The 25,388-nt window shown below is 45.6% G+C and overlaps 2 protein-coding genes across 2 annotated transcripts in view; both read left to right on the top strand.

Moving 5' to 3' along the window:
• The window catches only part of NSMCE2 (NSE2 (MMS21) homolog, SMC5-SMC6 complex SUMO ligase), a 143,394-nt gene extending 137,996 nt beyond the window's left edge, over nt 1–5,398 (top strand). The window contains exons 5-7 of the mRNA XM_064154278.1: nt 467–564; nt 886–992; nt 5,017–5,398. Coding sequence (XP_064010348.1) covers nt 467–564; nt 886–992; nt 5,017–5,173 — 362 coding nt within the window. The 3' untranslated portion in view covers nt 5,174–5,398. The remainder of the gene's footprint in view (nt 1–466; nt 565–885; nt 993–5,016) is intronic.
• A 10,362-nt stretch (nt 5,399–15,760) lies between these two features.
• Nucleotides 15,761–21,147, top strand: TRIB1 (tribbles pseudokinase 1). Its single transcript, XM_064154279.1, has 3 exons — nt 15,761–16,250; nt 16,639–16,931; nt 18,965–21,147. The coding sequence occupies exons 1-3, from the start codon at nt 15,945–15,947 to the stop codon at nt 19,431–19,433; spliced, it is 1,068 nt and encodes a 355-aa protein (XP_064010349.1). The 5' UTR covers nt 15,761–15,944; the 3' UTR covers nt 19,434–21,147.
• The last annotated feature ends 4,241 nt before the right edge of the window (nt 21,148–25,388 follow it).

Genomic DNA, 25,388 nt, shown 5'->3' on the forward strand with positions numbered 1-25,388 from the left:
GTGACCCCTTGTTCTATTGCTGGTTGCCTGGGAGAAGAGGCCACCCCCCACCTGGCTACAATGCTCCTTGAGGTAGTTGTAGACAGTAATAAGATCACCCCTGAGCCTCCTCTTCTCCAGGCTAAACAGGCCCAGCTCCCTCAACCTCTCCTCATAGGATTTGTGCTCCAATGGTTTAGGTTGGAAGGGACCTCAAATGTGCAGGTCACCTTGCTTTCCTTACCAGCCTCCTTTGTAGCATTGGCTATAAACAGACACACAGACACCCCTCAAGTGGCTATCATTTCAAAATACAACCTATAGTACAGTACTTTTTGCAGTATCCTGTTTAAGGAGTGGTACAGAAATATATGGTGGCATCTTAAATATCATGGTGAGATACTGCTTGGCAGCTGCTGGGGTTTATGTTCTTCTTTAAGTATTTGCTATCTATACTGAATGAAAATTGCCTTGTTTTCTATTCTAGTTCATCGTCAGTTAGATAATGATGAGGCCATTGAACAAATCGATGAAGATATAGCTGTGACTCAGAGTCAGATGAACTTTATTTGTCCTATTACACAGGTATGCTATCACTACTACAACAACTATTGGGAAATAGCTATTTCTTGTTCTTCATTGATCTGTTTTGTTAGAAACCAGCAATGCCTGTAAAAAAGATCAGGCAGTATGAATTACAAGCATTGCCAAAGAGCAACATCGCCTGCAAAGAAACTCCATGTAGTAGAAATGCAGTTTCCCGTGCAGGACCTAACCCTGTACTTGGAGTGGAATGCCATTTCTGAATGGCAAACACACTTCCTCCTGCTGGTTTACATAAAATCACACAAGAAGCATTTTCGTGGGCATGATCAGTTCCTTTAACTCAAACCTTATTGATTACAGATGCAAATGAAGAGGCCAGTTCGAAACAAAGTCTGTGGACACACTTATGAAGAAGATGCCATTCTAAAAATCATCCAGACCCGAAAGCAGCAAAAGAAAAAGATCCAGTAAGCTACCAAGAATGTGTAGAAAAGCTATCTGCTTTGCTCTGCAAGTGGAATTTTACTCCACTTGCTCTAGAAAATGTGTTTGGATTGGCAAGGCTGCAGGAAGTAATACCTCAGTGTCTGCCCCAGTCAGTCTCCTCGTTAGTACCGTACACATGAAGGAGCTTTTCTTTCTAATGAAAACAAAGTGTAAGGAAACATGTAGGAAGTGTGTGGGGAAGCTACAGCTGCTCGTGGTACCTGCACAACAGCAGCAAAGAGATTTTGTGTAGCCACAAACAACAAAGAACAAGCTTCAACTTCCTAAAATTTAGTTGCTCCTTTTGTTCCCACTGCTTATTTAGCAATCCCTGAAATTAACAGGGGGAAAAAGAAGTCTCCTCTGTGCACTCTCTTTTGCAGTTATATTCCACACAGCTGAGAAACACTAGACCACAGAAATAAATGTTACAGTGAGAAACATTAAACCACAGCTTTTTAGCTAGGGCAGAGTTTAAAAATGATCAAACAGAAATTTAGGAATGATCCTACAGAGCCTACTGCAATGCAATGCAATTAAGTAATCCTTATTTTACATCATCCAAGCAGCCTGCCACTTTCCACACAGGGTTTTTATATTTCTTTTAATGTACCTATATTACAGTTGAATTTTTACATGATAAATCCTCTGGGGTGAGTTTCAAATTTACAGTGGGTTTGATTATTATTAATAATAATAATAATTTTAAGAGAGAAAAGAAAAGGGGCTCATACACTTTTCAGAGCAAGTTTGGTGCATGTAATATTTCCTGATTAATTGCCCATTGGTTTCTATGCTATATATGGTAGAGCCTCATGCTTTAGGGTTGATGACCACATGGAAACTTGGCAGTTGTAAGTGTGCAGTTTGCACGTGGTCAGGAGGGTCTGTCAGAGACTACTAACCTGATTTTCCCAAAGGTAATGCTCTGTGTCAGTCTCACATCTCTATGAGACTCAACATACTCTGTCATGTGGATACAAAGGTGGAGCAGGACTTGTATTCCATGCTCATTCTGAAGGAGCTGGGGCTGTTTAGCTTGAAAAAGAGGAGGCTGAGGGGCAGACGTCATTGCTGTCTACAGCAACCTGAAAGGATGTTGTGGAGAGGATGGTGCTGGTCTCTTCTTACAGGTAATTAGTGATAGAACAAGAGGGAATGGCCTCAAGCTGCCACTGGGTAGGTTTAGACCCAAGACTAGGAAGAATTTTTCACAGAAAGAGTGGTCAGGCATTGGAATGGGCTGCCCAGGATGTGTTTAAAGGTCATTTGGATGTGATGCTTATCATAAAATCATAGAATCAACCAGGTTGGAAGAGACCTCCAAGATCATCCAGTCCAACCTAGCACCCAGCCCTATCCAGTCAACTAGACCATGGCACTAAGTGCCTTATCCAGTCTTTTCTTGAACACCTCTAGGGATGGAGACTCCACCACCTCCTGGGCAGCCCATTCCAATGCCAATCACTCTCTCTGGGAACAACTTCCTCCTAACATCCAGCCTATACTTCTCCGGCACAACTTGAGACTGTGTCCTCTTGTTCTGTTGCTGCTTGCCTGGGAGAAGAAACCAACCTGCACCTGGCTACAGCCTCCCTTCAGGTGGTTGTAGACAGCATTGAAATAGGCTGCCCAGGGAGGTGGTGGAGGCACCGTCCCTGGAGGTCTTCAAGAAAGGCCTGGATGAGTCACTTGGTGCCGTGGTCTAGTTGACTGGATAGGACTGGGGGATAGGTTGGACTGGATGATCTTGGAGGTCTCTTCCAACCTGGTTGATTCTATGATTCTGTGGTTTAGGGGTGAACCTTGTAGAGTAGGGTCCTTACCAGTTGGACTTGGTGATCCTGAGGGTCTTTGCCAATCTGAACATTCCTGTGATTCTTGGCTACAGGAAAGCACTGCTGTGAAGTCAAGCATTGACTGGGATATCCAGCCACTTAGTGTCAAGATAGCTTGAAGAACAACTGACAAGTGCCTTGCCTGTGTTATGAAGTCTAGGGAGTAGAAGAAGCAACATGGATGGCCAGAGACTTGTCTGCAAAAATGAACAGGAGTTGGGACATGGGTTGGAGAGAAGGAAACGAGCATTCTGGAGGATAGAGACAGGCTAGGAAGCAGGTTCTCAACAGCCTAAAACCACAGCAAAATACTTTCTGCAATATGGAACTGAATTTCAGATATCCATATCTAAATAAGTCTGTGTTGTTAAATCCATCAGGAGATTGTCATGGGAGCAGAGACTGCTGTGGTGACCCAAAAGTTTCAGCCATGCTGAAAAACTGATAAGAGTTGCATGATTGAATTTGTATTTTACCTTTAAAGAAATTAAAGTATGGAAAAGAAAAAAAAAAATGTAAGCTGTACAACATTTAACCTTAAATGCTACCTTCTTCCCAAACCAAAGTTATTTGTGCAGGATGAATCTCAGCAGTTCTTCAGTTTGAGTTTTCAGCTTGTGACCTTGCAGTTTTTGCAGTAGTTACTCCACTGTGCTTGAAAAGCACAAGCACCACAACAACCCAGCCTCTCTGTAACGAAACTGAGACAGACTCTTTGGTTTTCTCTGCCCAGTCTCACCAACCTGCTGTAAGTTTACCCTTCCTTCTGAAAATGCAGTCTGCTTTGAAAAACCACCGTTTTCCGTGGTGGGAAGGCAGGCCAGCTGAGGCAACAAGTTCCCCGTTTGAGTACCCCATTCTCATGGTGCTGCTGCTCGACTGTGCTTCTGCCAGCGATACTCAAGTGGAAGCAGGTGTCTTGATAGAGCAGAGTCATGGTTAGGGAAACACTCTCTAGCCTGACTGTGAAATAAAGCTGTTGCTCAGGCTGGAGTTACAGAAGTGCCTGTCTCCTTACACGTACTTTGCAGTACGAATACATGGGATTCCTTTGGTGCCCTTGGCAGTGAGCTGCCTGGATGTCAGCTCTGCAGCTGACGTCTGCACAGCTACCGCACTGGCCTGTGCTGATAGCCTCACTGCAGGCTCCTTTAGGCAACTCTGACGTGTCTTGGTTTGCTCACTATTTTCCAGTGCCTGGAAGGACATACTAATACTTCATGCTTACAGGAAGTGTGGAAAGCTTTCTGAGCACTTGTTATTCATTAATCTCAGAAGCTATTGCTCTAATAAGGTGATAAATGGGAAAAGTGAGGCACAGAGCAATTAAGTGACTTACCCATGACAAACACAGTCACTGTGGACAAATCTGAAGTAAAAGCTATGAGTAAATAAGTTCAGTGCCTCAGACAGAAGTTAGTCTTAATGAAGGAAATATTCAGAAAACGTGTTATTTCTGTCTGCTGGTACCATCTGTGTATGTTTGGGCCACTGCCAAAGGAAAGTGACCTTTGGTCCCTGAGTATCTCTCACCCTGATGTCTTTATCTGGCTGTTGCAAGTAGCTGTAAGACATTTTATATTTGATTATCATTTAGAGACTGTTAATTCAACTTCCATCTCTCCTTTCTCTGCTTTCTCAGTTCATAAAAGACTATGTAAATTTTTACACCAACTAGATAGTCCACGGATTGACTGATCTCATTCTCTTTTATCTGTTTTCCTAGAAATTAATGTTACTAATTTCCCTGTTTATCTATCAGAGAAGATTTTACTTTTCCACCTCAGATGAATAAGGTAAAGGTGGTTACCTGCAATTTGTAGAGGACTTCAAAGAGAGAAACCATCTCAGAAAGATGTCCATGCAATGCCAGTGTCATTCCTGATGGAGCTTGTGTAAATGAAGCAAGAGATTGATTTACGGGTGAGAGGCTCCGTCTCTCGCTCTGTTCCTTCCTTCCTTCCTTCATCTGTTGATTTCAACCAGTTTAAATAAATGGTTTTATTTTTCACCACAGAGAACTGGTGAAGAGGAAAAGAGGTAATGAGGAATTGACAGAGAGTGAATCCCAGATAAACACAGTAAACCAGCACATATTATGTAAAAGCCTGTATCTGACAAAGACAATTCCTCCAATTTAATGGATTTTCTCTTTTCTTTCTAACAGGTGCCCTAAAATTGGCTGTAGCCATTCTGATGTAAAAGAATCAGATCTTATGCCAGATGAAGCACTTAAAAGAGCGATTGACAGTCAGAATAAACAAAGCTGGTCAGCACTGGAGAAGTCAGCTGGATGTGCTGCTGCCACAAAAATTTGTTATTAGAGGTCTTGTGAGATAAGCTGCTGATTGTAAGTCGGTTGTGTAACTGATTGTTATTTAAAGTGTTTCACTTATAGGCAAAGTTGAAGGTCTCAGCTATAGCTGAAAGCATTTTTTTTTAGCTGCCAAATAGGAGGAATTCCAGTTTAACTTGTTTGGGGTTTTTTACCTTCCTGAAATTCTGAAAAGCCTGCATTTGATAAATAAAGTTTCTTTTGCAGCATTGAACCTTCCCGGTCAGTGTGCTCATTTTCTCAGCAGATTCTGCCAGCATCAAGTAGCAAGCACTTTGCTCAGTACTGCAGATAGTTCTGTTCCTCTGTGTGTAACCCCTAGGAACATCCAGAGTAGGGCACTTTGACCAAGGCCTTACCTGAGTCATACACCCTGCCTGGGAACACAACAAGTGTGTTATCATCGCTCAGCTACAGCACTGCAAAGCACAGCATTAGAAAGATGCTTTGAGGAGCCCAAACCCACTACAAGAAGTTTTAATGCAAACCTCAGGAAACCTTAATGGAACTTCATTTGCAGGAAGTGCTGCACATCGATACTTTGTCTGTGGACACACAAAATTAGCAGTCACCTCTGAGGATCTTGGCCTTCTTACAATTTTTGAACACCCTGCCCTAACTTGGGCATTTCCCCTAAGATTCAGAGGTTTTGCTTCAGGCTTTCTTCATTTGGAAGTCTCAGATGGCTTTACCTTAATACTACAGGTTAGGAGACTGCAATTATTTACCACTGTATTCCAATAACTACTTTGTAGATAGTACAAAAGTACTGCAGCCATATGCCCTGGACTGGGAAGCAGTTAATCTCATTTTTTGTGAGCTTCAGATAGGCATGCATTTGGGCATAGATCCAAAAAAGGACTTAAGCTTTGCAACACTTCAAGCTTACTGCCTAAATTGGTCTGAATACATGCAGCAGATAAGGCACTACATATATAAATCAGAAATAGCCATAAGTAAAAAGAGCTGCATTGGTGGTCAGATGGCAGTTCTATCTTGGCATTTGTGAAGCAGAAAGTGTGGGTTTCTTTGAGCTTCGTGGCCCTTAGTGGGTTAGATGGTATTTTCCTTAGTCATTTTTCTGCATTTGCAGTCTGACATGTGGTATAAAACCTGGCTACGGTACTGTGGCCCTTTGAGCTGATTTTCTAGCTCAGACATAGGGGAGAGGTGAATGTTCCAGGGATAGGCCATATAATGGCAACAATGGATAAGTTAATATCATTTCATTGGAGCACCAAGAGCTTTATGTCTGGAAGCACAGCTTGTTCTTTCCTCTTGCTGGCTTCTGCTGCTTGAGCTGTGCCTGCTGCTATCTTCTCCCGCTGCTTGTTTTGGCTGCTGCTGCTTTTGCTGCTTTGCCACCACTTGACCCCTTCCCCATCTTCCTTATAGGTTTTTTTTTTTCTCTAGTAGTTTATTTCTCTTTATACTGTTATACTCACACTATAAGAAATACAATTTCATCTTTCCCTGACTTTTAAAAAAAAAAAAAATCCATGTTGTGGTGAGTTTATTCTACCGGGGAAGGGATCTACCCTAACCCGGGACAGGTACCTAAATGCTAAGCTTTTCACTCTAGGTTACAGTTTGCCAACAGCTTTCTTTTTGTAGGCCATTATTAACTCCAATTGCACTTAAGAGTGCAAACCACTTCAAACTGAAATTGTTATTTTGCAACTGAAGAATATTAATCTGCAAAATGATTTCATAGCTAAGAAAGGGAACCAAACCGTTATTATTTGCACTGAGCTTTTTGAGTTCAAAACACTTCAGGAGAATTACAGAGGTAATTTTCTTAATGTGGGCTACCCAAAGGTCCACCTTTTCAGAACTCAGCAGTGATCATGAGTGCTTCTGTCTGTGGAAGCCCAGCTATGTAATAGCTGAGAGACTGGGGAGCAATTGAGCAGTAGGTACCTATTTGTATTTCTATCTGTAAAAGTCAGGTCACTTTTAAGACGTTTCAAGCCTCAAACCTATAGTTTTTAAGGAAGGTCACTGATTTTTAGCTAAATACTATAAGGGAGGACAGTAACCATAGCATTTGTTAAAAAAAATTAAAGAGGGGGTAGGATGAGATGGGAAATGTCCTAAACTTTTCATAGCTGTGTGCTAAACATTTCATAGCTGTTTCTTTCACTTCAAGTTTGTGGATAAATTTACTCCAGTGCAGAACACTCAGAAACAAAAATTGTGCTGGTGAACAGTCTATGCAGTTTCTGACCAAGGTCCTCATGCATCAAGTTCAATCCCTAGTGGCAATCAAGTCTCCCAAGCAAAGGGATACATACATTTCACATGGCCTCAGTGCTGCACTTCAGATTGGGTTATGTAGGTGTCTGGATGCTTGAGCATGCCTTCCACTAACACAGAACATTACAAATGCTGACAAACTGGTGGCAGCAGGTTTGGTTTGCTACCTGTGGTGGTTGCACCAGAGTACCCTTAGACAGCTGCAGTTCCTGATATGGTCATTGCCCTCGTGTTCCAATGAGTAATGCTACAGGGAGGCTGCTGTCTTGGTTACATCTTGTTGTCGGATGTTAAAGAGTGAGGCTTGACCCATAGCAGTGCTGCTGACCCTAGTGGAAGCTGCACTCGGTCTGTCTCTCTGTTGGCTAATCCACAGGTAATAATGTGAACTGCCTGCTTAAGATAAAGCAGCTGGGAGAAGGAAACAAACAAATCTGAAGCAACACTTTAAATGAAGAGAACAAACAGTCAAGTGCTCGCTGATTGCCACTCTAGGTGAAAAGGTATTTTTGAATGTTCACATTCCTCCCTCAAAATACATGATCTTCCTTCTCTCCTTTGCTAGCCTGAAAATCAGAGAGCCTGAACAGCAGGTGCAGGTGCAGCCTGAATTCTGAAGTCCTTCACAGACTGCAACTGAAAAGGAAGGGACTATTTTTTGCCAGCTTAGTTTTAATAACAAACGTGTGAGGTGTAGAGCCCTGTGTATTTAAACAGAGGTAAGTTTCTTCCTTCTGTCATCAGAAATGCCTCTTTTCAAGTATGGCCACAGCCATGCTGTCCAGAAAAAGACAAATGCTCATGCACTTATGTCAGGATTGCTGATAAGAGTACTTGAGCCGCATCAAAATCAGTGATGCACCACACAGATTCCAGTGCTAGAGAAAAATGCCTGTATTTACTGAAACCAGTGATGTCCTCCCCCACGTGTCTGGCATTTCTGAATTTGAACTATAGCATAACATCCAAGGAATCCTGGTGCAGTACAGCAAGAGGATTTTAAAGGCATTCAAAGCAGGCATTTATGCCATTTAAAGGCATTTAAGCCATCCTGTTTCATTGTGTCCCTGCCTATGGCAGGGGGGTTGGAACTAAATGATCTATGTGGCCCCTTCCAACCCTGACTGATTCTATGATTCTATGTCTGGTTCTCTCTTGCTGGCTCTTAAAATAAATTTCCTTCTGAAATGGAGAGATTATAGACTTCATCAGCAGTATGAATTGTAGCTGGCACTTCACTAGGTGGAAGGAGCGACTTGCCTTGGCTGCTAGGGAAGGCTTTTGTACCTGTCAAGTGACCTGGTGGAAGTTATAAACCACTACTGATTCACTGGGTGAGGGCTGCAGTTATTGGCAGCTCTTTGGTCTTTGTTTGCAAAGTTTGGGATTGTTCCGCAGGTGTGACCTCTCTGTTCCTGTGTGTCCCATGTCCCCTGTAAACTCTGCTCTGGCTAGAAGCTTGAAAGAGTTAAAGAATAAAAATAAGCCTCTGTGATGAATAAGCTGATCAGTATGATTCACAGCAGTGGAAACTCAACAAGCAGTTAAACCTTCAAATCTTAATCTGTTTTGGCTATAAGATATCATATGCAAACAGGCATATGTTAACAGTTCACAGGGTAACTTGTGTCTCATTGTCTGACGTCAGGTATTTTGCAACCATATTTAAGGAAAGAAGCTCAGAGGTGAGGTGGTTTTTTATGCCTTTTCCATAAGAGGTGCTTTCCAAAGGCAGCAAGCCTCAATGTCGCTGAGAAGTGTCTGTCACTGAAACCTGCTGAGAATCTGCCTCTGCCAGAGAAGAGAATTTCCAAATGGTATTTTGAATGATTAAAGAAATGTCTAATCCAACATTAAAATAAAGGCCAGAAAGATCCATATGCAGCAGCTTTCAGTGGTACCCCGAGGCACAAGCCATTAGCACAGCTCTCTCACTTCAGCAAATGCTCCCAGTGAAGCAGAATTCTCCATTTTACAACTGGAGACTCTGAAGTTTTCAAATCAGTGGAGCCATGATGTGTAAAGATAAAAACTAATCAGGCAGACATCTCATGGAAGATTTAGCACACTTGTGCTAAAAGGAGCACACATTCCACTGAATCAAGGACATATTCATCATTACCGATCTGGAGCTGTGATCTTATTCATTCTAGAAGAATCAAAGAGCCTAGGCTCAGTCAGTGCTCCCTTGAGAAATACCCAGAGCAAAGCAGGGGCTGCAGGAAGTGATACTGATGACTCAACGGCCAAGGCCAACACACTACCTTATTTTAGACAATGTCCTCTTGGATGTACTCATGTTTCCTCATGAGTGGCTGATGACAAAGGTCTTACCTACCTGTGGTCACAAGTACCTCATGACGTTTTTCTGAAGAATAGCTCTAGTAGTGTGGCCAAAACTAGTTTAGAATTGACTCTGCAGCTTGATTAATTTCCACTGCTCTTTCAAGTGAATGTTAATCTCCATCTTCCCTAAAAATCCCCATGTAAGGATCCTGGGGTACTGTGTGGCCCATTAACTGAACATTTCCATAATGGATAGTGCTCTGTTACACAGTGAAGAAGATGCACCTAGGAAAGGGGCTTCCTGGAGTGGAAAATGTTAGAATACCAGAAGGACAGGTCTTTCTCTTGCTACAGCCAAAGCTTTAAGTTGATAGCTGCCCTCTTTCATAAATAATGATTTCTTTTCTGGTCATAAAGTATGGACTGTTACTACATATTAGTTCATACACACAACGTGGTCACAGCAATGCTCAGTGGAGAATCCTCTGTGTAGGTGCCAGTGGATTCTAGGCTGCCAGCCAGTAACTATAAGAAGTGAAAACATTAGATGGATTGTTCAGCACATAAGACTCTGGGATGTGTGTGCCTTGTGCAGTCGGTGCACACGTAGGTGCTTAGTCTCTTGATGCATAAGCAACCTGAGCAGCTCAGAAAGGCTGCAGTAATGTACAGAAAGCACAGTGTGCTTCATCATTTCAAAATGCTGCAGTGGGCTCAGGAGAGAGCCTGCTTCACTCACTGCTGTGCTCTTAGTCCAGACCCAAAGACACAGCTTGAAAGCATGCACATGAATTGAATTGCATGGGAAGCTTACCAAAGGAAGTGCTTGCTTGTAAACCCAGTATGAATAGGATCTTCTCTGACCACAAGGGAAATGGAGAGACACTCATTCGCTGTCTGCTTGTGCAATCAACTTCTGAAGTAAAAACAGGATTTGAGGTTTAAAACCTGAGCCTTCACACGTCTTTCAAGCAACAGAAGAAGCCTTCATGCTCTTTAGTCTGCAAAGGAACACAGTCAGGAGGTGCTCCTCATGAGACTCCTTGGATTTGATAACAACTGGCTTATCAAAAGGGAATTATTTAGAGTTCCTAGCAACAGCAACCCTCAGAGCAGCTTCTGTGTGGGCTTAAGGGGAGACATCTGAGCACCATTACATTGCACTTCTTTTGATGTCACTACGTGCTCGTCATGTGTTTAGTATCTTAACAGTGAATCTGCTGCTGAGTTCCACAGTATTTAGGGATGGTTGTGGGTTTATCACAGATTCCATCCCTGCTATAAAAAAACATTACTTTTAAGTCCTTTATCACCTAGTCACACGACTACACTTTGAGCTGAATTTGGCCAGGGTGATTCTGCACACTGACAGAGTATGAACAACCTGCTGGTTTTAAATTGCTGCCTTTCAGTCCAGCAGTAGTTTGATTTTCATTACATGGCTTGAGATAACTTGTAAAGATTTTTTCTTTTAGTATTTTGCCTGATAGTTTAATATTAGCTGAAGTATTTGTGTGTCACACCTCTCTCATCCCAGAACTAAATTAAGGACTTCTAAATTTCTTCCCATAGCAGGCAGACAGTTTATTTATAAGTGGCCTAATCTAATAGAGATTTACTCTGCATATCCCATGAGACATATTATCAAAGTTACCAGACCTGTCCCAAGCACTTGGGAAGTGGGGAGATGGTTACACAATTCTCATTGCCTCTGGCTGTTCTAGTTACAAAGATAAAGGGTCAGAGAATTGGAGCAGTGGAGATAATTTTGTGTGCATCTAAGGAAAAGCAGTTCATCAGGTGAGTGTAGGCACTGGCTGAGGGACAGACAGGTACATACTCAAATGCCATGCAACAAAAATCCCTTTAAATGAAATGAAATAACATGTCAGGAAAAGGGAATGTCAGTGCCTCACCACTGAAAATTATGGATTCTTGAATCTTCATCTAGGAGATGCAACAGTCCTGTTTTGCTTGTTTAAAAGAAAAAAGAGATTAAAAATACATGAAGAGCAACATTCATCTTGCCACAGCTCTGGCAAATCTGCTGGACAAGACTCTTCCCTCATCTGGGACAGGCCAGATCTGTGATGCACGTCCCACAGGATCTTGTTTCTACTCCAGTCCTGGTTCCTCACCTAGCAGCTGAGACTGCAGGAAGAAGGGAGGCAGTGAGCAGTCCTACTTGCTTTGCCCATCCTTTTGCAAGGCAGGACCTACTTTTGGTAGTGATGTTGTCCTTTGATTGGATGCTCCTGACATCCTCAGCTTTTGGAAGGTGCCTGTTGCACTGTTGTTCTTTGCCAAGCACAAAAACTACTGATTGATATTCCCAGAGGCCATCCTTGCCCCACCTCACTGCTGCCTTGCTCCTTTAGGAGCATCCAGAAGTTCTATCCAAAAGTTAGGTAAGTGTAATTCTGAACTGCTCAGTGCTCCACAGTGCTATCCATTGGAGCTACCTAACACTGCCTTGCTTCGTTCGGAAGGGCTGTAAAGCTGTTTAGACTCACGTTCACTGCAGGCACAGCTGAGAACTGCCATGCTAATATTCACTTCATGCTAAACTGGCAGTCCCCCAGTGTGCTAGTTTGAAGCAAGCTGGGATGTTTTGGTAGAAGAACTAGATAACGGGCAGTGAAATGAAAACAATTGATGTCAACTTCTCTCATAGTCTCGCTGAGAGCTCTGGGAAGAAGAAGTAAACATTCTCCATTTTGTCTCTCACTCTTGTTTTTGCCTTAGACCTGGTCACATCTCATTAACCCTGCTCCTACTAACCTTGCTTCCTAACCTCTTGGCTGCACCTCTCTTCTTCCTGAGAACTGGGGTAAGGTTGAGAGGGACCGGGGGAGGTGTTGGGGTGGTTTGAGAGCCCCTCCTGGGGACTCAGGTTTCTGGGAGGGGAGTTGTGCTTTTGTATTGTTTATCCTTTGTATATTTCTGTATATAATTGTATATAACTGTATATATTGTAAATAGCTGCTTGTAAATTCTGCTAGCTGTAAATAAATTGCTTCATCTATATTCCCAGGGTCCGTCTGAGTTAGCTGGGGCAAATACAAAGTGTGGGAGGGGCGGGGTAACCCCCAAACCATCACACCCAGAAAATCTTTCCTGAGGGAGAGGAAGATGGAATGGTGAAGGGCTGTGCAGGGAATAAAAGAAAGACTTCCAATGGCTTTTCATTTCAGGAGGAGAGAGTAGTCTCTGGAGATAGGCCTGGATGTGTACAAGCCTGTGGCATGTCCTGCAATGAATGAGAGACAGCTGTGGCAGGTGTGGTAGCCCCATACTCTGAAAAAATCTTCTAACAGTCAAATGGTGTAGCAGTTCTTCACAGATCTCTCGCTGGAGTTCCTCCTGTTCTCTGCACTGGTTCATACCCAAACCATGCTTGCATGCAAGCACTGGGGGAGATGGGTAGAGAAGACAAATTTCAACTGTCTGGGAAGCACCATGACATGCAAAATAATCAGGCAGTGTCCTTGGCCTCCCTTTTATTTCCCCTTTTTTTTTTTCCTTCTTGTATGTGTATCTGGGTGGGGAGGGAGGGGTGTCAGCCAAAAAACCCAGAGTAGGAATCTCCTCTCTGCTCTGCATGTTGGAATGAATCTGCTGGAGATGGAGAGGAGTCTACATGTGGATCTTGTGATCCATACCCAAAACATTAGATTGAGAACACAGTAGTAAGCATTTGGTTAATAATTACTATTGTATGTTTATTCATTAGATTAATGCCTTGAGTAAAATGCTAGGCATTTTAAAGAAGCAGTGAAGGGTTCCTTCAGTCAGGAACTGCCTGTATTTTGCAAAGACCTGACACATGGGACATAAAAGTTTGAGTTCATCTCAGCCACATGTAGACAACTGAAGTTTGGCCTGGAAGAGGGCACCCACCCATACTTCTGGGATGAGTTACCCAGGGGTTACTTTTCCCTGGTATCTGGGGATTACACACCCAGTTTCTGTTCTCCAGTTATCAGAGACACCCCAACAGACCATGAAATCTGGAGATTCCTTGTGCAAAGAATGTGTCCAAACACCAGGAGCCTATGACAGGCCTGTGGGATGCAGTGCTGTGAGTCCCTCTGTGCTCTGCTCTCCTCTCGCACCCTAGATGGTTGAGAGGCAGGCTTTTTCCTCTTCCTCAGGACCAACAAGTGTCATGGCCCATTTGGTTGCCAGCAGCCTGAACCAAGCACTTGTGCTAGGCCTGGCATAGGGCCAGCATGAGGTGACCATCTGTGGACTCGTAAGAGGTTTGAAACGGGTGAGGGGATGGGAAAGTGAAGGATATGGCTTCTAGTGGTGTGTGCAAATGCACCCTCGGTATGGCCCTTCCCCTCAGCTGGGACAGTGCGCTGGCAAAGAAGGTGAGAGGGGGCTCTTTGGGAGGGTGTGGACCATAGGGACATACTTAGCCCAGGCACGTCACCTGCTTTTTACACTGACATCTTCACTCCTGCTCACACTGCTTCTCAGTCCGAGAGAGCTACAGAGGGTACTGCTACAGGCTAACAATGCCTGTTGAGTGCCTTCACGTAGACCCACTGCTAGTTTGATGTGTCCACATGCTTCCCCTATCCTCAAAAGTACTGACACCTCCCAACTCAGTGCTATCTCAGTCATAGGAAGCAGCCCACCCATGCAGCATCCTACCAGATAAATTCACCCAGCAGTGGCATCTCAATCATCAAAACTTCCACGAAGGGGAAGTAAAGCAAGGGTCTGATGGACACTCATGCGTGTTTTACCTATGACAGGAATGAAAGCAAAGAGCACGCTCTGAGAGCTGTGGTGAGTCGCTCAGAACCCATCTGCAGACACGGATGGAATTGTGCTTCTGGGAAATAAATAAAAAAAAAAAAGAGGAGAAAATGCAGGCCCTGGGATATCCCTTTATGGCATATGCATTTTATGTTTAAATGCATTAATGGGACTGCTATGCAGTGAGTCATCCCGCACCAGAGTTTCGTGTGTTTCTTAAAATACACTCGAAGTAGCTGAAGGCATGCACGGGTTTGCCGTGCAGTTATCTGTCAGGAATCTGAGTGAATACCTGCACGCGTGGCATCACCGGCTTCAGAGCCGGCGGCTGAGGGGTGTCCCGGGCCCTCCCTGCTGCTTAAGCAGACCAGGACTGGGGAAATGAAACGGAATAGGCACTGATCCTGCAGACCGGCAAAACGCAGGCTCCGTGTGCTGTCGGGAAAGTCTCAGCGCTGCCTTACAGAAAATGTGCATGTATGCAAACAGGAACGATGGAGAGTTTCCTTCGGAAGCACTCTTGTCAAAGCTACAGCTGTGCGTTGTCTTCAGGGATGATTTGCTGGCTGCTTGGGGTTTGGGGATTTGTCTTTTTGTTTTCCCTAGTTGTGCTTCCGCTTGCTAGCAGTCCTGACTGCAACTCTATTTACTATTCCTTTAGGCTCACACTTTCTGAGCCCGATGGTGATTGCTGAGCTCGATTCTGTGCTCCTAACGAGTCAGTTAAGCTGCTGCTGGCTGCTGCTCGCTCTCGATGCTGTTCCTTTTTCGGAGAGCAGATAGTTTTAACATGGGAAACCCAACGCCAGGTTATTTCCGACGGTGCACGTTAAGTCTACGCGCGTGAACCAGCATCGGCGGTTCCTGATGCAAACCTGATCCTAGATGAACAATTTAATGATCTGTAAAAACCCAAACCTGAGGCAGGGGAGAAGCCGCAGCAAAAGCGTAGAAGCGGGCTCGCTTTCTCTCCACAGTTAGCGGAGCTTGGGGGTTTTGCGAGCACCCCGGGCTCAGGAGTCTGAGTCGGACCTGAGATGTCCTTGCTCTAGACTGCCTGCAGGACCGTGGCAGGAGGGTCACCGCTGCGGTCCCAGGTCCCAGCGGCTCCCGCAGCCAGGCGGGGCGGTGAGTCCCCCGCCGCCCCGCCTGGCTGCGTAACCCGGTGGGACTGTGGCCGGCGGAGAGCATCAGTCAGAGCGGAGCAGGCGCGTCCAAGCCTCACTCCTCCCATTTCCCCGTGCGTCAGGGCCGGGAGGAGGAGACTCACTCTTTTTGTGTGTGTGTGAGTTAAATTTCTTTTTTTTTTTTTTAAAGCCTCAAACTACTTTAGCGCGGAGTCGGCAGCAGATGGTGGACGCGACCCAAGGTTTCGACGGGGAGAGCGAAGGGATGCGCCCAGCCCGCACCGCTCGCCTCTAGCTCGGCTTCCGCTCCCACTCCCCTCCATGAGCCGCCCCGCGTCCCTGCTGCCGGCCGCTCGCTGCCGCAGCGCCCCGGCCAAGCGGCTGCAGCCCCTCCACGACGGCCCCGCCGAGGAAGCGCCGGCCGCCAAGTGCCCTCGACTCGTCGATTGCGGACCCCCGGATTGCCTGAGCGCTCCCGGGTCGCCCTGTTCCCCTGCTTCTCCCGCCGGCGGCGGGGGAGCGACGGGTCCCAGCTTGATCGCCTCGTACCTGCTGCTGCCGCTGGCCGAGCGGGAGCAGGTGTCGAGGGCGCTGAGCGTCAGCTCCGGGCGGGAGCTGCGCTGCAAGGTGAGCCCGAGCTCCGCAGGCGCGCATCGGGAGGCTCGGGGCGGGGGACGGGACGGGAGTCCTCCCGCTGTTTTCGACTGGGGAGAGCCTTGAAAAATATCCGTCCGCTGCTCCCTTCCCGGCCAGCCGCTGGGAGTAAGCTGTTACTTCGGAGCACCTTCCCCCAAGGGTCTTAGGGATGGTGGTTTATGTTATTTTGACACCCCCCGCACACACCTTCCCAGTATAACATGAACAGGAAGGGTCTCGGTATCCGCTTTGTACGACGTTCCTACCGAGCCCTGGCTCCCCTCCAGCTCCCTCGTCATTGTTTGGGGAGCCGCTGCTACGCGAGCGGCTGCTTTCAGCGCCCTTGAGAATGAATTTGTGTTTCATTTTCTCTGTACAGGTGTTCCCCCTCAAACACTACCAGGACAAGATCCGGCCTTATATTCAGCTGCCGTCACACAGAAACATCACTGGGGTTGTTGAAGTCATTCTCGGGGACACCAAAGCCTATGTATTCTTTGAAAAGGACTTTGGGGACATGCATTCCTACGTGAGGAGCTGCAAGAGGCTGAGGGAAGAGGAGGCTGCCCGGCTGTTCAAGCAGATCGTCTCTGCCGTCGCTCACTGCCACCAATCGGCCATCGTACTTGGTGACCTCAAGCTCAGGAAATTTGTCTTCTCTAATGAAGAAAGGTAAGCAGTTGTCACCAGCTGGCCGTGGGGTGAATGGGGAGGGAGGAATGCCGCATCCAGAGACGCAAAAAGTGTCCCAAGGAGTGGAAACAGCCGCGCCAGCCAGCATCACCTGCGAATGATTCAAGTAGGTCCCCATCACATGTGTGTAGTAAGTCACGGATCTAATCGGTACGTGTTTGCTCTTAGATCATGACTGATGAAAGAGAGGAAGCTTGCCAGGAGCTTCCTCTCATTGAGCAGAAGTTCAGCGAAACCCGTTGTTAGACAAAGGGACGATAGTTCAGATGCTTGTTAGCACCAGAAGATGTCATGTGTGCCACTTGTTCAGTGTGAAATGAATAAAAGGCAGAGAGAAGGAAGGAAGGAGGCTGAGCCACAGCTGTTGGGGAAGGGGAGCCGCACGGCTGGAGAAGCAGGAGGTGTGAGGAGCCATCCTCATGCCTAGGAGAGCTGCCCAGCGTGCCCAGTGCAGAGCTGGGGTGGGGAGAGAGGGGTACACAGGAGGAGTCCACTTGCTGAAATTCCCTGCTGATCAGGGTTACACTGCTAGCAAAAAAACCTGTCTGTATCCTTTGAGGTTTTATCTCTCCTCCGCTACAGTGGTGGTGCTTTCTGTGTCCCCTGTGCCTGTGGATGTAGGTGCGCACAGGAGGGAAGGTGGGACATGGTTAAATATTGCTTTGGGAGCCCTGCACTGAAGAAGAATACTTTGGTAAAAGTTACCCTAAAAGCCAGGTTTATGCAGAGGAGATCCAGACCCTAGTTGTTACGTTTAGGGAAATAATTCAGTATTCACCCGAAGTGTTTGCTGCTGTTGTAGTGCCTCGCTGCACGTGGCGGAGCCAGAAGTACATATTTAATCAGCAAAACTGACTCTGACTAGTTTTAATAGGGTTGTACTTGCTCTGGTGAAACTGGAAGTGGTATTACTAAAACAGGAGAAAACACGTTTTGTTTTATTTTTTTTTTAAACTGGGCTCTTCAGGAGATGATTAATAAACCCGATAAGAAAATTAACCAGCACTGGCTCTCTTAAACAGAAACAAGCGTATGTTGACACGCAAAGAAAGTAATTCCTTTGAAGGAAACTATTGCAGCTTTTCCCGCCCATGAGAAGATGAAACATTTGTTGAAATGTCACATTGCACAGAGTCTCGCTCGTTTGGAAATAGCGCGTTGCACAGGCCAGTGTCATGTGCATCCCATTTGGCAAGAAGAGGGTTAAGCAATGGCAGGCGGACTCGGCGCCGGCACAGGTGCAGTTTCAGGGCTCCCGCAGCCAATCCCGGGCCCAGGGTTCTCGTTGAGTCATATTTTCCGTTTGCAGAACCAATGGGTATTTGACGAGGTCATGCCGAGGACAGGCTCAGCGGGCTGCAGGGCAGTGCAGAGCCCTTCCAGGGTGAGGGGATGGCTTCCTCGCTGATGCAAAGCTATCTTTTCCTCCCAGAACAGGAGGTCAGAGTGGACCCTTCTGTCCCTGGGAGGTGGCAGGAGCAGTGGTACCCTTTGGAAAAGTGTGTGGGGGAAAAAAGTTACAAAAATAAATTCAAACAATAGAATAAAGAACTGAGGAGAGCTGACGATTCCTGCAAGTGCAGAAGGGATCTGCACATTGCCGTTTGCAAAATCACGCTGCTAGATGCTGTTTGATCAAAGTTTGAGCTGCACATCGTGTCCTGCGCGATGCACCGTAGCCGATTAACCCCCTGCAGTGGCAGTGCAACCTGCGTACACAGAAGGCGACTTGCTGGTGCTCCTCGAGAGCCTCCTGTGTTGTCAAATCCCCCTGTAAATAAAGCAGATGTCGCCAAATGCCTGCCTGAAGTGTGTAGCTGTGCTTCCATTACACAGACGCAGGAGTCCAGGCTGCTTTGCCACTGTAAATTAAAAGATGTTTTCTCTCCTTTTTCTTTATGCAATGCAAGAAGGGGAGTGGGGGTTGCCTTGGCTGGGGGGGGCTGGCCATATTTGCTTGTGCCTGGATATTGCAACTTTTAACCCAGGGCTTCCTCTCCTGCCCTCCCTAGGACTCAGCTGCGGCTGGAGAGCCTGGAAGACACACACATCATCAAAGGTGAAGATGATGCTCTCTCGGACAAGCATGGTTGTCCAGCCTACGTCAGCCCTGAGATCCTAAATACGACAGGGACTTACTCTGGAAAATCAGCCGACGTGTGGAGTTTGGGAGTGATGCTTTATACTCTCCTGGTGGGACGCTATCCCTTCCATGACTCGGACCCTAGCACCCTCTTTTCCAAAATCCGACGAGGACAGTTCTGTATTCCTGACCATGTCTCCCCCAAAGCCCGATGCCTCATCCGCAGTCTCCTACGGCGGGAGCCCTCTGAAAGACTCACTGCTCCGGAGATCTTGCTTCACCCATGGTTTGAGGCAGTTTTGGAACCTGGATATACAGACCAGGAGACAGGAACTTCAGATCAAATTGTTCCAGAATACCATGGAGACAGTGATGATATTAGTTCATTCTTCTGCTGATCCTGAAATCTCAGAAAGCTCTGTGGTCCTCACCTCTGGTATCTCCATAAAGTTTCACCTTCTCATGTTTGCAAATTCAGCAGCATCTTAAAGTGCCAGTATGGTCAGAAAAGTGACCTTGTTTAAAATGAACGCCAACCTGTAGATCTCTGCTCCCTCTGTGTGCTAGAGAAGTTTCACACTCTCGCTTTGCTAGTCGTTCCATCCCCTCGGTCCTGGAGGACTCATGCAGCTTTGCAAGAGCTGCTTGGCTTTTCTCCTGCCTCCCAACATCCTCCGTGGTGTAACTGGCCACATCTTGGCTGCGGAGTCTTACGGCTGGTGAGGTGTAAGACAGAAACAAAGCTCCGTCTGCTTTCCGCTGGTGGCTGTGGGAGCGCTGAGCCCTGGCCGTGACGCACAGGGTGCGGAGGGCGCGAGGCACAACTCTGAGCAGATCCGACAGAAACGGGTAGAAAGGGGAATGGACTCGGCGTGCCGCTCCGGCTGGCTTGCGAAGCAGCTTTCTGACTGTAAGCGCACTTTAACGTGGGAAGGAGATCTTTGCTCACCACAGCCAGCTGCCTGCTCACTGCTGCTCCTCTGCAGAACTGGTGGATCTCCCAGCCGGATCCCCTCCAATTCCATTTGCTGACCAGGAAAACAATTTAAATAGACTCAAGCCTCGTGTTACCATGGTGTAGCCTATATAACTTTATGCCCTCAGCAAGCTTGTCAAGTAGCAGGTCTCGTTAGCTCCGAGTGCCAAAACATATCCGTTTACCAAACCGTAACACTATTGGCTGGGGCGCCTTCCCTTGGGAAATGACAAGGGGTATCTTGTACAGTCCATGTAAACACGGTCATGTTTCCCTACAGGCTCCTAAAAACATCACATCCCCTCTCTTCTTCCCCCCCGCCTCCACTCCCTAAAAAAGTTAGTCTTAAGAGTAAAATTTCCACACACCATTAGTTGATTATTCAGGTATGTTGTTTGCCTCTGGCTACGTGGGGGGTGTCCCCTATTTTGGTGGGTTGTTTTGGGGGTTTTTTGCATGATTTTTCATAGTCTTTCCAATGTGTGTGGATAACGAATATACCTAAATCATTATCTTCCTGGGCTGGGGGTAAGTAAAGCTTAGTCCTGCCTAAAATTTCTGCTTTTTCTCACATTTGTGTCCAGTGGCTTATGCAAAGAAATGTCCATTCACCTTAGGTAAGAGTGGCTTCTGAAATGGCCGTGAGGTGGGTAACTTACATCCCCTATATGGCACAGTTCCGGTGAAGTCATTTTAAGGGTTAACCCCCAGCAAGCTGCAGTCCCACCACAAGTTGCAAGAATACCATGTATACCTCATGGACTGTGTACTTTGTACATACCTTACTGTTTGGGGCTTTGTTTTCTCGTTTGGTCGTACTTTGTCCTAATAAGAGGTGTCGAAGAGCAATTTAATGTGAATTACTGTCGGCAATACTAACTTGACAGAATCATGAGCATTGAGAGCAGAGCGCTACAGCTCTCCCTTGCACTAAACCTCTCATGATTGCTTGACATTTGTATCTGTGATACAGTTTAACCCTTCTCTGAGAAACAGTACATTTGTATATATTGGTGGAAAACTTCTGCCAGAAAAGCTAAAAACACTATGTCCAACCTGTAAATATGTACATGTACGTGGAAACCTGGATGATAAAGTCTGACTTGTAGAAAGTTTTAATAAACTTGGTTTCATAACCTTTGTCCCCATTTCTTGTGATGTTTTGAGGGGAACGCAGCTTGAGCATATTTGGGATAAAGTTTGGCATAAAAGAGGTTCAGCTTTTCTATGGTACACGTGTGCCCCATCACACCTGAGGTGCTGGGGTCTGAGCCCTGACTCTCCCCAGCTGTACCCTGGGGGAATTCCCAAAGAGTGAGGACAGGGGATGGCTCCTGCCTTTTGCAGGGTGGAAGGTGCTTGATAGCTCCTCAGAGCTATGTGACATGGAGTATCCCGTTTCCCCGATAAACGAGGAGAGAGAGTTACAGCTCTGCCTTTGAACTTTTGACATCCTCCTGCCTTTCAGAATATGCATTTGTTTCCATCTGTGTCCCACAAATGGAAAATGTTGTGGCACTGGAAGGCTATCGCCCTGCACCTGCCTGTGTGGCAATGTGATGCTCAAGCCAATGGAAAATCACATCTCGGGCGTCTGAAAGTGAGCAGCCAGAAGCAGAGGCAGTGGCCAAGAACTTTGTCTTTAATGGAGAGCCAGAGCCAGTGGGTAGGGACTTGACCCTGTTGCCAGGAGGCAGCACCGAGGCCACCCAGTGCTCTTGTTAAAAACGAAGAGAAAGATTATTAGAGCTGCTCTGCTTTGTCGCAGGAAGAGAGGAGTATAAATAGCAGTGGTATCGAGGTTAGAGAATGTGCTCTCCTGAAAGAGATCAGGCCACCCTTGTAATCTACCCAGAGTGGTGAGATCATCACTCACAAGTAGAGAGGAGGAGAAAGAGAGTCTTGATTTTTATTTATACTTTGCCTCATGTGTAACTTTGTCCCTTTGCTCGAAATCTCTTCACCGGGGCAACTGCTCCCAGGCAGCATTTTGAGCAGGTGCAACTTGAAAAAGGATTTTGCTTTAAGAAGAGGAGTGAAGAGTTATAAGGAGGGACCAGGGACTTGGTCAGTGATAAAGCAAAGTGCAGTGACTTTAATTAGGCACCTTGACTCCCACTCTGAGAAACCAGCAATCTCTGCAGTAAGCATATTTTCTTAGCACTTGCTGAGTGAATGTCAGACACCAAAATATCTCAAGTTACTTTACTGCTGTTATTCTTGCAAGACTTGTAAAAATCAGTGCACTGCACAGCCTGGCTGATTAAATTACCCCCTGCCCTACCATGCCTTCAGGGCTTGGGCAGAAGCCCTGATGCATCCTTTTTAAACAACTGCAGGAGGTTTGTCTTTTGGTGAAACCTTCAAAACCTTTAAAGCACGTTTATTGTGTTTTTTTTCCCCCTTGCAGTTAAGTCAGCCTTAGCAGGTGAATGCATAGGTCATCCCATGACTTTATTTCACATGAGCTATGTTGCAGAGCAATTAAAATAAATGCCAAATGGTAGTAACATCTACAAACAGCCTCCGTGTTGCTGTAGGGATTATAATGCAATATCCGTTTGTACAGCAGAATAAATTGCTACGGCTTCGTAACCTCAGCGTTTGTATTATTGTATACAAAGTTTCAGAGCATGTTGAAAGAACCAGCATATTAAGTGATTAAACTGTGATGGTGGGTGTGAGAACTTTGATTTATGCAATGTGTACGCTTCTTTTTGAGGGAGTCATAATTTGCCTATTTTTAAATGGTCCTTTTGGATCAGGGCTGTAGGAATCTCTGGTGTGTTTCTCAAGCCTGGTCACTGTTTTCATCTTAAAGCTGCAAGATGTGGCTGAAAAGTGCTGGGAACCTTCAGTCCTCTTCCATTTCCTGCGGAAAACATGGTAAAAGTTGATTTTTTTCCCACAATATCCTGGGCTCCATCCTAAACCAGCATCAAACCGCATTCCAGTCAGGATCAATCTTACATCCTAAATATATATTTTTTATCAGTTCTTGATACTCTGGCTGCTTTTTATGCATCAATTCAATAATCTCCTTTTGAAATGGCACAGCAGAATTTATAAAGCAGCTTCCTCTTAAAGTGCCAGGTAAAACAGCCAGCTCAGCAAGCTCAGGTTTAAGGTCAACATCTCTCTGCCAAGCAGGTGATACTGTTAAGGTTATTTGCAGTTAATGGAGAAGGAATGGTAGAAGTTCAGTTCTATCTATGGCAAAAAGTGCCCTGAGTTTAGGAGAATGCCTTCAGGGCACTTCTGCATCAATATGTTATTTAGAAAAGAAAAGGGGAACCCCCCCATTTTTTTAATACAGCTGCAGAAGACAAAGATTCATTGCACTTGGCTGGATTGCAAAGCCAGTGCAATGCTCTTCCCTCGCTCTGCTTTAATGCACTGAGAGTAGGCCTGACAGATAAGTTGAAAAACACACTTTATTCAGTCAGTGCTGTGTGCATTCTGTCAAGCAAATCCATGCAGATGATCTCTTTATAGAAATGCACATCCCCTCCCCCCCCCCCATGCATTTTTTCATGCTGTTGCATTCTGTCAGGAAAAAAAGGCCAACATTTAGTATTATGGCACTGCACAGATTTGGCAGCACAAAGCAATACCCTGTGCAAATGCTTCTGACAAATATAATGCCTTTCTAGTGAGCATTGAGAAGAATACTTTGACATGTAACCACAGCCTGAATTAATCCCTTGCAAGAAAATGGCTTCGTTCAACGCAACATCTCTCAGAACTATTGTTGGTAAAAGAACCATGAAATCTGCAGCAGCTCTTACTATGATTCCTCCATAACTTGCAAAATCCTCTTCTCCAGAGTTCAGATTTCAGCCAGGATCAATTCTTGTTGCGGCAAAGTGACAAATGCTTCAGGATATGAGTTCACAGCAGGAGCAGTTTCCATCTATTTATTTATTTATTTATTTATTTATTTATGTTTAAACGAAGCCAGATAGTTAGAAAATGCCTTAAAGAAAACTCATTAGTTTTCATTGCCCTGTATGCATTTATTTAGAGTATTTAAGCAGCTAAACAAGCTAACGTGCAGCACTTCATTTCCTAATTTGGCTTTGAAGCCGGAGCACCAGAAGTATCAATTACATTCTGTCAAATGCAAACATTAACATAACTGCATGAAGCAATCATGTTTCTAACAACAGCGAGCACTGCCCAGAGGACCGAAATAAATAAAATTCATAGAGCGAGAGGTAACGCTTTTCTTTACGGCAGGAATAGGGCTGGGCGAGCGCCTCTGTGCTCTCCTCTCAAGGGACAAGTGCCTGGTGGGGCCGCAGCGGCGGCTCGGGCGCGGAGCTGCAGGTGATTAATACAGGCACTTGCTCACCGAGGGCACGGTCTCGTCACAGCGGGTGTGGATTTCTGCATGCAACTCCCGCTGTTATTAATGGTTAATTAATGTGTAATTTGCAGAAAGAGGTGAAACTGGGACCTCGGTGGTGTGCTGTGAGCACACACACACACACACACACACACGGGCTTATCATTTGAAGAAATATCAGGGTGACATGAAGGGTGGATGACAGCAAATAAGTGCAGCGTGAATCAGCTGCCCTATGTTTATCGTACGGCGCTGTTGTGGGAAAAACATTCACCTCCACCAGCTACCATCTCCTGCCAGCAGCTAAAGTCGAGTTTGATAAATTATTAGTGGAGATGTTCTCAGTGGCTTTGCTTAGATTTTACCCCTCTTGCGCAAATTGCAGATTAGGAAAGGATTAAGTAACAACAGTGTGGCTAAAGTATTACACATCGCGCGGGCGGCTAGCCAAGGAATGTAGCATGCAAAAGCTGACATTGCCTAAGAAATCAAATATAGCTCTGGTCACCACAGAAAATGACTCTTCTTCCCCACCACCTAAGGTAGTTGCTCAGTTTCTCCTGTGTCACCCAGCATCTTGCAGCAGTAAATTGTTCATTACAGGGCTTGGTTTTTTTTCTTTTCCCTTCTTTTCTTTTCTTTTTTTCCTTTTCATTTTTTTTTTCATTTTCTTAACTTCCAAGACAAACCCACAAGCACTTAGCTGAATCACAAAAACCATAAATGTAATTGAGTGTAAAGCCATTGTTTGGCCTTTTGATAACATCCCCATCAAGCCCTGGCTTGTCAGATTCGTAGTCTCGCTGAGGTTCAAATCCTCCCAATTTTCTTTGCTGTGCTAGCAACTAGGGGCAAAGTATCAACATAAACAGGGCCCAAGGTCTGCTAACACTCTCGTGCCCAGTGACAATGACTTTGTGGATGGGCAGTGGGGCATCTGCTATGAGTGTTTTCCCTGTAGAGTTAAGGCTGCACAGTAAGGCTCACAACGGTCAACTGGCAGCCTTCATTTCAAAGCAGTGGGAAAAC

Source organism: Pogoniulus pusillus, chromosome 14, assembly GCF_015220805.1.
Source record: "Pogoniulus pusillus isolate bPogPus1 chromosome 14, bPogPus1.pri, whole genome shotgun sequence".
Lineage (NCBI taxonomy): Eukaryota > Metazoa > Chordata > Aves > Piciformes > Lybiidae > Pogoniulus > Pogoniulus pusillus.